A 14365-nucleotide genomic window follows, 5' to 3' on the forward strand; every position below is an offset into this window, starting at 1 on the left:
GTTCTCTATATCTGAGACTTTGTTTCTGTTTTGTGTTTCTGTATTCATTTATTTTTTTTATTTTTTAGATTCCACATATAAATGATATAATACTTATCTTTCTTTCTTGACATATTTCATTGCACCTAATGCCCTCCAGTTTCATCCATATTGTTATAAATGGCAAAATTTTATTTTTTATGGCTGAATAATATTTTATTATATATCTCTCATATCTTCTTTATACATTCATCTGTTGGTGGAAACTGAGGTTGCTTGCTTTCATATGGTGGAAATTGCAAATAATGCTGGTAAGAACATTGGAGTACATGTATCATTTTGAATTAGTGTTTTCATTTCCTTCAAGTACATATGTATTAGTGGACTTGCTGGATCATACGATAGCTACATTTTTATGGTAGATAAATTTTGAGGAACCTCCATACTATTTTCCGTAGTAGCTACACCAATTTATATTCCCACAAATGGTGTTTTAGGGTTCCCTTATCTCCATGTCATAGCTGATAATTGTTATTTGTATTCTTTTTGATGATAAACATTCTGACCTCACTGTGATACCTCACTGTGGTTTTATTTGATTTTTCTGATGATTAGTGATGTTGCGCATCTTTTCATGTGCTGGTTGGCCATCTGCATGTTCTCTTTGAAAAAAATGTCTATTCTGTTCTTCTGCCTATTTTTATTCTGTTTATATTTGGTATTGAGTTGTATGAGTTGTTTGTATGTTTTAGATATTAATCCCTATCAGTCATATAATTTGCAAATATTTTCTCCCATTCAGTAGTTTGTCTTTTTGTTGTATTGATGTTTTTCTTTGCTGTGTAAAAGCTTTTAATTAGGTCCCATTTGTTTATATTTGCTTTTGTTTTCTTTGCCTTAGGAGGTGGATCCAAAAAAATATTATGGAAATTTTTGTCAATGAATGTTCTGCCTATGTTTTCTTTTAGGAATTTTATAGCTTCTGGTCTTACATTTAGGTCTTTAATCCATTTTGAGTTTATTTTGTATATGGTGTAGCCATATGGAAAAGGTTTGGCGATTCCTCAAAAAATTAAAAATTGATCCCTGGGTTGGGAAGATCCCGTGGAGAAGGAAATGGCAACCCACTCCAATCCTCTTGCCTGAAAAATCCCATGGATGGAGAAGCCTGGTAGGCTACAGTTGATGAGGTCGCAGAGAGTCGGATACGACTGAGCAACTTCACCTCACTTCATTTCATGATCCAGAACTCACTTCTAGGTGTATATCCTAAAGGAATGAAATCATTTCCATAGGGAAAGATAGCTGCACCCTCATGTTCATTGTTTCATTATTTACAATAGCCAAGGTATGGAAATAAGTATCTGTTGATGGGTGAATGGATAAGGAAAATATCCTGTACAGGTTTCTCACACTACTCAAAAGCAGAATGTTCCTATGAAACCTTTCTTAAGCTGAAATGGCCTAAAGTGAAGCAGCAGTTACCTTATGATACACACATCTCACTAACAGATGCATGAAATAAATCTAGATAAAACACACATGCTCACACACAGTTCAAACTATGATGACTTTATGCTAAGATACTGAGTGTAGTTAATGGGGAAGAAACTTGGTGGTGCCACTCTAAAACAGATGCTGAATGCTATTTTCACTTTTTGCCTTTTTTCATATATGTGAAAAGTCTTCTCTGGATTTCTTTTAACTAACAAAAACTGGTACTAAAAGCCAACTGGTGTAAAGCAAACCTTTGAAAAAGCAGGATTCTATATATCCTGGAGGATATGTATCTCCTGGAGGAGGGCATAACAACCCACCCATTCCAATATTCTTGCCTGGAGAATCCCATGGACCGAGGAGCCTGGTGGGCTACAGTCTATAGGGTTGCATAGAGTTGGACACAACTGAAGAGACTTACCATCCAGTATGCACTAATATAGTATGTTGATTATTGATACTCATAACTAATATATAAACATTGTGTAATATGATTATTATTATATAATATTTTCTAAATAATATAAACTGTTATTCAACCATAAATAGAAGAAAATTCAATCTCAGACAACAAGGATGGATGTTGAGGGCTAAGTGACTTAAGTCAGAGAAAGTACTGAATGATCTCATTTATATGTGAAATAAAAAAAAAAATAAACTCAGAAACAGAATAGAGTTGCAGTGGGGAGAGGGAAATTGGGTGATAATGGTCAAAAGGTACACACTTCCAGTTATAAAATGAGTAAATTAGGGGGATATAATGTATTACGTGCTTGAAAATTGCTTAGAGTGTATCTTAAATGTTCTTACTGCACCACACCCACACTGCCCTACACACATGTAACTATGAGAGGTGATGGCTGTGTTAACTGGCCTTACTCTGGTAATCATTTTGCAATATATTGTTGTTGTTCAGTCCCTCAGTCATCTCCAACTCTTTGCACACACCAGGCTTGCAATATATATATCTATCACATCGGCATATTGTGGCCGTTAAACTTACCCTTTGTTATATGTCAATTATATCTCACTAAAGCTGGGGGAAAAAAGGTGTCTTCTTATTAGAACACAGATGAATTTGTACTGAACTGCAACGCAGGTGCTCTTGGGGGCTACCTACTTTCTTGGATCCTGTCATAAACCAAAACACCTCCAATGGCAACTCTGCTATCCTCAATGCCTATATTCCCAAGTAACATTTATTGCCTCTTTATTCCTCTGTCATTTTCAATTCCATCACTGCTCAATCTCCTTGTCATTTCTTAGTTTGAATCCAAAGAGAAAGAAGTACATTGGCTCCAGCATTTTTTAAACTTGAACCAGTTCTCATTTATTGTCACAAGCCAACCCAATGAATTCACTGTCCTTGGATTAGATGCCTAGCCCAAGATGACTGACTTCTGTTTCTATGGGGACATGGAAATGTGGTACAAAGCCTGGCTGCCTAATAATTGTACTCATCAGGAATAATGGTTTCAGCAGCCTGCTGTGGTACTGGCAAGCAATGCATTTGGCCTATGGAGAACAGCAATTTATTCTCACTAATATATGACTTGGTAAATAACTATACTTTTTTTTTTTTTACAATGTTTGTAATTAATTTACATTTCTGCAGTGTTTCATAGGCTAAAATTGTGTTCACTTACATAATTTCATGTGATACTTCAGAGGGGAATAGAAAATGGATCTTAATATTAAGATATGTTTTCCATGTGTGATATCTATACTATACAAATTATTCTGTATTTGGGAAATTTACAAGATACTTATGTTCATTTAGCAATCTGTTTCTTTTTCTTGAAAATGCTCACTAACTTGTTCTAATAAATAATAATTATCCCTGGATGTAGGAATAATTAACACTAAGAATGATAGTTGATAGAATCACACAGTTGATAGAATTTCTGGAAAGAGCTGTATACCTCACTCAATTCAACATCTTCATTTTAACAATGCTGTGTCCATTTATCCATCTTTCTTTAGATCATTAAGGAAGACATGCTCTGATTTTTAATTATCTTTGCAATAAATTCTTGGAATTAATCACCTAGGGAAAGATGTTTTCTTTCATAAAATGAAATACTTATTTTTGTTGGAAATAAGGTTACAGAACTTGTATTTCTGTCTTTGTAATAGCTGTGAGAAAGCACAGGGCTGGATTTAATTTTGAAAACAATTATATGGGCATATTTTTCAAAACAATTATTGTCTTCAATTCATTAGACAAATTATTGAGTGAACAAAACTATGGGTTAAGCATTTTGTAGGCCTTTATATTTAGCTGTAGTTTGTATATGTTTATCTAATGATGTATTTCCATTTGCTTGTGTAAATGCATATTTCCATTTTCATGCAAGCCACCTCAGTCATTTGGAAAAGTAGTTTTCCAGTCAGGTAAATCTTATCGAGCACATACTGTGGGTTCAAAAGTGTTTCAGTGAAAAGCTAATAGGAGTAAATACTGTGGAGGGACATATATTCTAGTGAGGATTTGACAAAGAAGATTAGGAAAACTGTTAGTAATAAAATAAGTTGAAAACGCCTCCATGCCATGACATAATTCCCCTTGCTTCATGGTGCCAAGGACATTACTGAGAATAATGAAACCTGCTAATCCAAACAAAATGAAGTATATCAGCAATTGATTTAACTTTTAGCATTAATAATGGAGTAAAACCTTGGGAAGAGCTGATGGTGCAAGATGGTGAGTTGTATTGCTAGCTTAGCAGAATATCTATAGAGAAATATACTATAAGTATATATATACACACATACACACATACATATGTATATACACACATACAATATATTTATATACATATATATGTGTATATATATGTGTTAGGCAGAGTAAATGCATATATAATGTATATGTTTACAGATATAATTGACCCTTGAACAACACAGATTTCATCTGCACAGATCCACTTATAGGCAGATTTCTTTCTATAGTAAATGCTATAATACTACCTAATCTGAGTTTGGTTGAATCCACAGATGTGGAATTGAGAATATGGTGGAACCATTAATTCAGAAGGCAGACTGTAAAGGTATAGAAGAATTTTTATATGTGCTGATGGTTGTCACCCTAACTCCTGTGTTGATTAAAAGAGTCAACTCTGTATAATATACACACACATATAACACATGTATACACACACATATATAGATACCACATATTGCATATGTAAAATAAAAGGGAAACATTTTGCACATTTTGGATAGTATTGTTTTCTAATAGAACAGGAATAATGAATACTTGTGTATCTTTTATACAGTTTGCCTCTCTGTTTAGCTAAGTAAGTGCTCAATATATCTTCAGTGAATAAGTGAACAAGAAAGAAACTGCTTTCAAAGCATTATAGGAAAATAGGATGCTCACTGTAGATAAATGTAGATAAAAGCTGAATACTAATGATACTAGAGCACAACATAGGCTTTGATTATGTGACAGTGTTTTATAAATAGTATAAGTTTGCATACAAATTATAGATGTTCAAAAAGTGGCAGGGCAGCTTCTTTCACTGAGACATACCTAGTTAATTAATTCAGGGCCTTTCACATAATACATGCTCATTAGATTTAGTTGTATTAATTTTTTAAAAATGCACATTAAATGCTAATATGAGCATGTCTAAAAACAAAAGTTTTAAAATAGGTTATGTTAGCTACTTAGTAATTAAAATGAACTGACTTTGATTAATATTAAGTATTAACCAGTTTTGAAATACTAACTTTCAAAGCCTTATAAACAGTGAAGTAGCACAACTCTGGCACTAATTGGGTCTTCCTGGGAGCCTAATAAGGCTGAATGTCTTTTACTTAGGAATGCTACTTCGCGCTTTCGCCTCAGAAGGAGGCTGGAGTGAAGATGGCTGGGACTTTGCTTCTTGTGTCCCTTCCAATGATGATCACCTATAAGCTGGCTAGAACACTAAGACCCACCTCCTCACAGAAACATCTGCAGGGACACTCATCATTGCTTAAAAAACTGTTAAAAAGGACTAGTATTATTAGTGAATGACCTCCTAAGGCAGAAGGAACTGAATGCTTACTGGCTTCTACCAATGTCCACGCAGAATCACTGCCTCTTAGCACTTTCTGCCAGCAAGGCGTTAAGTAGAAGATTCCAAGGCTGGAATGGAGATGGCTCCCCCTGGTTTCCTTGTTCCTGTAAGTGGTGATTGCCCCTGTGCTCCTAGTAGGTCAGAGGACTCAACTTTCTCTTTGCTCTTTATTTTTGTGTCAGATTTGTCTGAAGAATCTGGAGAAATTTCTCTTGGAGAAATGCTTTTCTCTTGGTTTTCCTCCTACCTCACTAGTCTCTCTTCCTTCGTCTTTTCCCTGGTTTTTTCATAATTCCCTAGCCTCTAAATTTTGTAGTAGCTCAGGACTTGCATAAATTTCTACTGATGCATAAAAAAATTACATCAAAGTTGGCTCAGATGGTAAAGAATCTGCCTGCAATGCAGGAAACCCAGGTTCGATCCCCAGGTGGGGAAGATCCTCTTGAGAAGGGAATGGCTACCCATTCCATTATTTTTGCCTGGAGAACTCTATGGACAGAGGAGCGTGGTGGTCCCTGCTTGGGGTCTTTGGTCTTTGTGTCACAAAGAATCAGAAAAAACTGAGCAACTGACACTTCCCAATTGTTTTAAACAGCACACATATAATCTCAGTTTCTTTGGGTCAGAAGTCTAGATGCAGCTTAAGTAGGTCTTCTGAAAGACTGCAGACAAGGTGTCAGCTGGTGTGGAGGTAACATCTGAATCTTTACTAGAGAAGAATATATTTCCAAGCTAAATGGGTTGTTGGCAAAATATATTTTCTTAAGGCAATAGAAGTGAGGGCTTCATTTCTTGGCTGAAGTTTAGAGACATTACAAGAAGCCAGCTAGAGGCTGCCCTCGGTTCTTTGCCTAGTGGGTTCCCCAACATGGCTCTTGCTTCACAGAAATCAGCTAGCAAGGGAAAATCTCCCAACACTTTGGGCACTATATACTTTATTGTAATACTGTGGTCACAGTGTCAATCATGTGCATGCTGTCATGTATTCTGTTGGTTAGAAGCAAGTTGCAGGTCCTGCCCACATTCTAGGGAATGGGAATCAAACAAGAGCATGATCCCCAGGAGGCAGGAAGAAGTGAGGCACCTTAAGAATCCACTCACCTCTAAGGCTGGTCTCTGTCATCTTTCTTCTGTCTGTACTCACTTCCTCTTATATCTCATGTCTTTATACTATCAATGAGTTTACAACCCTGTTTTATATTTAAAACTTGATATCCTTCTGTAAGGGGCTTCCTCTGTAGCTCAGCAGTAAAGAATCCAGTGTTCTCACCAGGAAAAATCTCATGGACAGAGAAGACTGATAGGCTAACAGTCTGTAGGGTCACAAGAGACAAATGTGACTGAGTTGGCACACACAAGCACATACAAATCCTTCTGTAAACTCCACACTGATAAGACACTGCATTCTTTATATTGTTCCTCTTGAGTATGTCTGATAGATATCTAAAAAATTCAAATATCCAAAGTCAAAATAATTGTTTCCCCTAATAGTAAAAATAATTGCTTTACCAGTGGTTTCACAATCCCACTAAATGGCAGCTATATTCTATGCTTTCAGTTCCTCAGATCAAGAAACTTGTGTCATTCTTGACTCTTCTTCTCTCTTATCCAAGACCCAAGTTATTAAATCTCTTACTTTTTAATTGGTCATTTCTTGATTATCCTTATCAATGTAAAGAAATTTAGGAAAACAATAGAATGGGAAAGACGAGATCTCTTCAAGAAAATTAGAGATACCAAGGGAATATTTCATGCAATGATGGGCACAATGAAGGACAGAAACAGTATGGACCTAACAGAAGCAGAAGATATTAAGAAAAGGTGGCAAGAATACACAGAAGAACTATACAGAAAAGATCTTCATGACCCAGATAACCACAATGGTGTGATCACTCACCTAGAGCCAGACATCCTGGAGTGCAAAGTCAAGTGGGTCTTAGGAAGCATCACTACGAACAAAGCTAGTGGAGGTGATGGAATTCCAGGTGAGCTATTTCAAATCCTAAAAGATGATTCTGTGAAAGTGGCGCACTCAATATGCCAGCAAATTTGGAAAACTCAGCAGTGGCCACAGGACTGGAAAAGGTCAGTTTTCATTCTAATACCAAAGTAGCACAATGCCAGAGAATGTTCAAACTACCACACAATTGCACTCATGTCACACGCTAGCAAATTAATGCTCAAAATTCCCGAACCTAGGCCTCAACAGTACGTGAACTGAGAATTTCCAGATATTCGAATTGGATTTAGAAAAGACAGAGAAACCATAGATCAAATTGCAACATCTGTTGGATCATAGAAAAAGCAAGAGAATTCAAGAAAAACATCTGCTTCATTGACTATTCTAAAGCCTTTGACTGTGTGGATCACAAGAAACTGTGGAAAATTCTTAAACAGATGGGAATACCAGACAATCTTACCTGCCTCCTGAGAAATCTGTATGCAGGTCAAGAAGCAACAATTAGAACCGGACATGTAATAACAGACTGATTCCAAATAGGGAAAGGAGTATGTCAAGGCTGTATATTGTCATCTTGCTTATTTAACTTACATGCAGAGCACATCATGTGAAATGCTGGACTTGATGAATCACAATCCAGTTTGTGATGAATCACAAACTGGAATCAAGGTTGCAGGGTGAAATATCAGTAACCTCAGATATGCAGATGACACCACATTTATGGCAGAAAGTGCACAGGAACTAAAGAGCCTCTTGATGAAAGTGAAAGAGGAGGGTGAAAGAGCTGGCTTAAAAACACAACATTCGAAAAACTGAGATCATGGCATCCGGTCCCATCACTTCATGGTGAATAGATGGGGAAAACAATGGAAACAGTGAGAGATTTTATTTTCTTGGGCACCAAAATCACTGCAGATGGTGACTGCAGCCATGAAATTAAGAGACTCTTGCTCCTTGGAAGAAAAGCTATGACAAACCTAGCATATCAAAAAGCAGAGATATTACTTTGCTGACAGTGGTCATGTGTGGATGTGAGATTTGGACCATAAAGAAAGCTGAGCTCTGAAGTTCGATGCTTTTGAACTGTAGTGTTGAGAAGAGTCTTTTGACTTTTGAATGTCCTTGGACCACAAGGAGATCAAACAAGTCAGTCCTAAAGGAAATCAGTCTTGAATATTCATTGGAAGGGCTGATGCTGAAGCTGAAGCTCCAATACTTTGACCACCTGATGCAAAGAACTGATTCATTGGAAAAGACCCTTGTGCTGGGAAAGATTGAAGGCAAGAGGCAAAGGGGACGGCAGAGGATGAGATGGTTGAATGGCATCACCGACTTGATGGATATGAATTTGAACAAGCTTCAGGAGTTGGTGATGGGTAGGGAAGCCTGATGTGATGTAGTTCATGGGGTCACAAATAGCTGGACCTGATCCTTATGTTCAGGTAGCCCTGGGACCTGATCTAAAATATAGGTAGGTCCCTTGGCGACTCTGGCAACTGGAGTCATATGGTACTTTTCAAGTAACCATTTCAAGTAACCATTGGCTGGTATTTGTTTTCTACCAGCCAGCTCAGTCATAATGAGAAGTAACCATTTCTGGTACTTTTCAAGTAACCATTTCAAGTAACCATTGGCTGGTATCTGTTTTCTACCAGCCAGCTCAGTGCCTGCTTCTACTGGGATGGACCACGTGACACTCCAACCCCTCAGCTTTCTGACTTTGCTGCTGATGGAAACTCTTGTGATTTTACAATGTGCCAGAGTTGCCTCTCACCAAACAGGTCTGCTTTTGCCTTAATGAACCTCTCAGTACAGAGGAGGAGGTGCAGGTAATGGGAGTCACATACCTCCTGTCTTAATATACTCTGTCTTCAGGGTTCTCTCTTCTTGGGCCTTCCCGCTTTTCTTCCATTATTCTTTTTGTTCTTCTTTCATACCCACATTTTGGAAAACTTATTATCTGTTTCTGATTAGGTAGGGCTTCCCATCATCCATTTACACTTTGGTCGAAAGTATTGAATAAATAATACCATTTTCTCCAGGTGTATTTTTATAGAATAGAAAAAAAGTGTTCCTGTGACTAGAATTTGAGGCATTAACGTGATGGTGAATTTGATTTAGGGCACAAACAGTAGAGACGTTCATAATTGTTTCCTTGAACTCGCATGGATGAGGTAGCTGCCTGTATTTGTACATATTAGGTGAACCTTGATCAGAACTCTGCCTATTTGAGCTTGGACACAGGTAAAGGGTGACTCACGGAGGCAGCTGACAGATAAAAGAGTGTGGTCTCTACTACATGGGTTCAGAAAATTTTACAGACTCCTTCTGTATCTCCATAGGAAGGCAGGAACCATGTCCCCTTCCTTTCATATGCTTTGCAATTCTTTTCTTTGTACTTTATTTCTTCAAGTTTATTTAATCAGGTGTCACTTGTGTAAAATATTTATTGTTGGTGGAGTAGTCTATGGTGATTTTCTGGATAATATAGCTCACTCTTTACTTTTTGCCTTTTTCTGTTTCCTTGAAACCTCATACTAATTCTCTAATTATATTTTTAGGAATCTGAATCTTGAACTTTGTGAGGAGAACATCTGAGCTTCAGTGTTCGTGTCAGGTAATGACAAGATATGGAAAAGGCCCATAGCGCCAAGATTAGAAATTTCACTATGAGTGTCAATTTTAGATAATTTTAAGGAACTCATTTTTTTATGGGGGAAAAAAAAAGAAAAAGCTAAAGTGCTAGTAAGAAATTATAAACAAATAAAATTAACAACAAAGCCGGGGTGAAAAGTTGTATGTACTTCTAAGCAGTGTATTTATTATTCAGAATTAGTCCCACCACAGAAAGAATGGGGGCATATGTAAATAGGTAAATGTTTCCAAAATAAGATTAATTCCTATCAGTCAAAAATGTTTTATTTGAGAGATTAATTTGATAATCTTAAAGCAGTTGGATGAAAAATAAAATGTGTTTATTGCCAGCAAACATTTTGAAGAGGTAAACACTTATTGCAAGTACTGTACAGGCTTAGAAAGATCTTTTTTTTAGCTAGCTAAGACCACCATTTGTTTTAAAATGCCATCCATCATTTCAGTGTTAAGAGCGCCCCCTGGTGTGATTGTATAATCATGCTTATGAGAAATTTAGGCACTATCCTTTTTCATTTTAAAACATTTTTATTGAGTACCTTTTATTGATACATATAGTTGATTTTTAATATTATCTTAACTTCAAATATACAGTACAGTGATTCAGAATCTTGGTATATTATACTCCATTATAAGTTATTAAAAGATAAAACTTAAAATTCTGTGTCCTGTACAATATCCTTTGTTACCTTTTTTATATACTGTTTTTTAAATCTCATTTTTCTATTATATGGTGATAGGACTTCTTTTCCTGCTATGCCAACCAGACCAGTATGGTGTGTAACTATCTGAAGAAATGTGAATTTATTTTTTTCCTTGCCCTTATCCATTTTTATATCTGGAATCAGTGGTGAACCTGAATGTAGAATTTGGGAATACTAAGCCATAAACTCCTTAAGTTAAAGTTAATGATCAGTAATATATGCTTTGGTAAATATGAAATTATATACTGAGATAAAATTTTACAGGATAATAAAATTCTTTGATGGTGATAGCTTTGTTAAGTACCAAATTTCTATAAACAGTTTCTTTTTGGTAAACTCATGAACATTTTAATAATTAAATATGAGAATTAAGACATCACATTTTACTTTTGAAATATTCATTGTGTGAAAAAATTGATCTTAAGTTCTCTAAGTTTTTTTTTTTATATTCTAGTACCCTCCTATAACCACAGAAATTCCAAATATAAACATAATAATTCATCCTTGAATCATAAACAGAACTCTTACCCACCCCCTGAAATCACCCTCACTCCTGTAAATTATCATTCAAATGTGGCAACAGATTGTCTATTTTATAACTTCATTTTCCTTTGCATTTAATATTTAGTCCTTGGGGTATAATTAAACCATCCTTGCAAACTGAAAATGTGTATATTATTCTAAACTACATTTCTGTAAATTTGGTAATTGCAGTTATATTCCCCCTACTGTCTCTTCTCCAAACTTAAATTATCATGATGATTTTAACCATTTCTTTTAGGTTCTGTGTTCTAAACATGATCATTTAGAGGGCTATCACACTGAACTCTTTGGAGTAAACTGGTTTTACTTTCATTTTCTTCTATATGGTACCTCTTTCATTGAATTCTGAAGTTACAAGCTCAGCACAGGATTTATATTATTTCCTGGCCTGTTAAAAGTATATTTTCTAAAATATAGAATTAAAAAAATCAGAACAGTGAACGTATGATAGTTGACCTGTATTTGAATCTGTTGTTGAAATTTACTAGCATTGTGACCTTGAATAAGTCAGTATCCATCTCAGAGCCTTAATCTCTCTGTAAAAGGGGAATGCAAATTGCTACTTTGCAGAATATTGTTAATTCGTCATTTATATTAATATGCATTTAAGATTTACTATCTGCCAGATTTAAGGCTGGATGCCTCGTGAGCATTTTATTCTCAAAATAATTCTGTGAAGTGGGTGCTGTTATTTCTGTGTTATTGATGAGGCTTAGGCCAAGATTTCTGTTGTTGTCTTTCTGATTTAAAATGAGCTTATAAACACTATGCTTTGTATTTGTTTAAATCATACTTACTCATTTCTGTTAATTAATTGATTTTATTGGCTGGATGGCATTACTGACTCGATGGACGTGAGTCTGAGTGAACTCCGGGAGTTGGTGATGGACAGGGAGGCCTGGCATGCTGCGATTCATGGGGTCGAAAAGAGTCGGACACGACTGAGCGACTGATCTGATCTGATTGTCCTTAAGGTCAAATTATCTCCCAATATACAAATGTACAAGAACCCAATCTTTTGAAGAAGAAGAGCTGGATCTTTTAATATGGATGCTCTTTATATTTGGAAAACAGAATTACTTTGGAGATTTATTCTTCTACACAATTTTTTCAAACCAGGCAATGCATTAAGAGGTTATTAGCATGGTTGAGCTGATAGTAGTGACAAGGACTATTGGGTTAGTGAACCTTGAGGTACTTTTATGCATACTATAATAAATGCTAATTTTAGGGACTGTTGCATGCTTCCAACTCACCATTTCTGCTGGTTTTCTCTGGAGCTGGAACCATAATCTATTCCTTTGTGCCTTATTAATTACTAGGAATGGCTTTGTGAAGACTACATCATTTTCCTTATGGTTTAAGAATTTTACCTCATGTTTTAGATACCAGATTTTATTCTTTAATTGCTACAGAAGCTAATATAAGTTTCTCATTTCGCTAATAAGTTGTTTTGACGACTACTAAACAACTCACTAAGGAAACGGTGTGAACAGGCTTGTTCTTTTGGAACACTATCTCTAGGAAAATCATCATTATTGAATCCATGAATGAGTGAAGAAATAGGAGTTGTTTTAGTTTTCTACCCTCATTTCTGTCCCATTTCTGAACTTAGTCTCCTGCCTGCCCATTACATACACATACACACACAGCATTTGGTGAGTTTATTCTTTGACTTGTTTAATGTTCGTGGAATCCAGTCTGTTTTTTTCCCCAAATCCTCTAATATTGTTTTAGAACATATTTTTCATTGTAACAATTGGAATACTCCTTTATTTTTCATATTTTTCATTGGAACAATCATATTTTTCATTGAAACAATCATATTTTTCATTGGAGCAGTCGGAATACTCCTTTAACTGAATTCTCCCTCCAGTGTTACCTGTCTCCAATAAATTGTCCCCGGTAGCACCAGAATAATTTTCTTAAAACTTAGAGCTAGTAACAGCTTAAAATTATTGATTGTCTCATTGTTCAGAAAGACTCTTTGGTTCTTGCTTACCTGTCTTCTGATTTGCCTCACTACCATTGTCTTTACCCTTTGAATTCTGTGCTTTGCACTACTGAATATGTTACACATCCCAGAATGCTTTTCACTTTCTTTGTCTTCCTGAGCCTTTATGCACTAATGCATTTGCCTTTATGCTGGTAACATCCTTCTGCATTTCATCTGGTAAGCTCCACTTTTTCTTCTCTGACAGTCAGTCCTTCCCTCTCAAAACTCACCCCACAAGCACATAGAGAGTCTAAGTGCTTCTTTAGTGGACAATTGCAAGATCCTATGCTCACTTCTGTTGTTACAAAGTTTAAATTAAGGACGGCAGCTTTAAAGCAAGTATTGTGTTATATTATTCAACATACCACAGAGCCAGATATTTAGAAAATGCTCAGGACTACTTTATTTATAAAGCCCATAAAGAGGCTTGATGAAAAATAAATATTGTGTTAGGATTCCCATGAAGATCCCATGCCTCAGTCAGGCTTGTGGATCTGATTGATTTCTGTCAGCCGGGCAGGATAGTGAAGCAGCCATCAGCTGACTTTATATGCTCTCTTTCATTTACATTGAATCTTTTACATTTTCACTTAAATTGACTTTTTCCCAGCACGCATGCACTTCTCAGTACCCCTGTGTGACAGCAATTTCTTGAGACTTGTTCTGTACTCATTCTCTTCTTCTTACTTGTGGAGTCAAGAGAAAGAAAAAAAACCCCACAAATTTCCCATTATCTCATTCTCCTTGTTGTTATGGGAGACAATCTGCCATAATTCTGTCTAATGAAATATAAACAAAAATCCGATGAAATTCCTGGGATATTTCTGCATTCTTGATGTTGATTTTATCTTGTCTTCCTTCTGGCCTTTTCTTTCTTGTTCCTGGAAGGTGCACATGATGACTGGACCCTTGCTACTTTGAAAGATTAGGAATATTGCTGAAATTTTAGCCATGACTTCCTTGAACT

General features: G+C 36.0%; 1 protein-coding gene across 3 annotated transcripts in view; it reads left to right on the plus strand.

Moving 5' to 3' along the window:
• GABRA4 (gamma-aminobutyric acid type A receptor subunit alpha4) overlaps positions 1 to 14365 on the plus strand; it is a 245452-nt gene that overhangs the window by 151014 nt on the left and 80073 nt on the right. For 2 of the 3 annotated variants that reach the window (XM_044945908.2, XM_044945909.2), the window contains one exon: positions 10065 to 10120. In XM_044945908.2, coding sequence (XP_044801843.1) covers positions 10065 to 10079 — 15 coding nt within the window. In that variant the 3' untranslated portion in view covers positions 10080 to 10120. Of the gene's footprint in view, positions 1 to 9158; positions 9285 to 10064; positions 10121 to 14365 lie in introns of those variants that run through there. The other variant, XR_006641275.1, reaches the window with a different exon arrangement.

The sequence above is a fragment of the Bubalus bubalis genome, chromosome 7 (assembly GCF_019923935.1).
Source record: "Bubalus bubalis isolate 160015118507 breed Murrah chromosome 7, NDDB_SH_1, whole genome shotgun sequence".
Taxonomy (NCBI): Eukaryota; Metazoa; Chordata; class Mammalia; order Artiodactyla; family Bovidae; genus Bubalus; species Bubalus bubalis.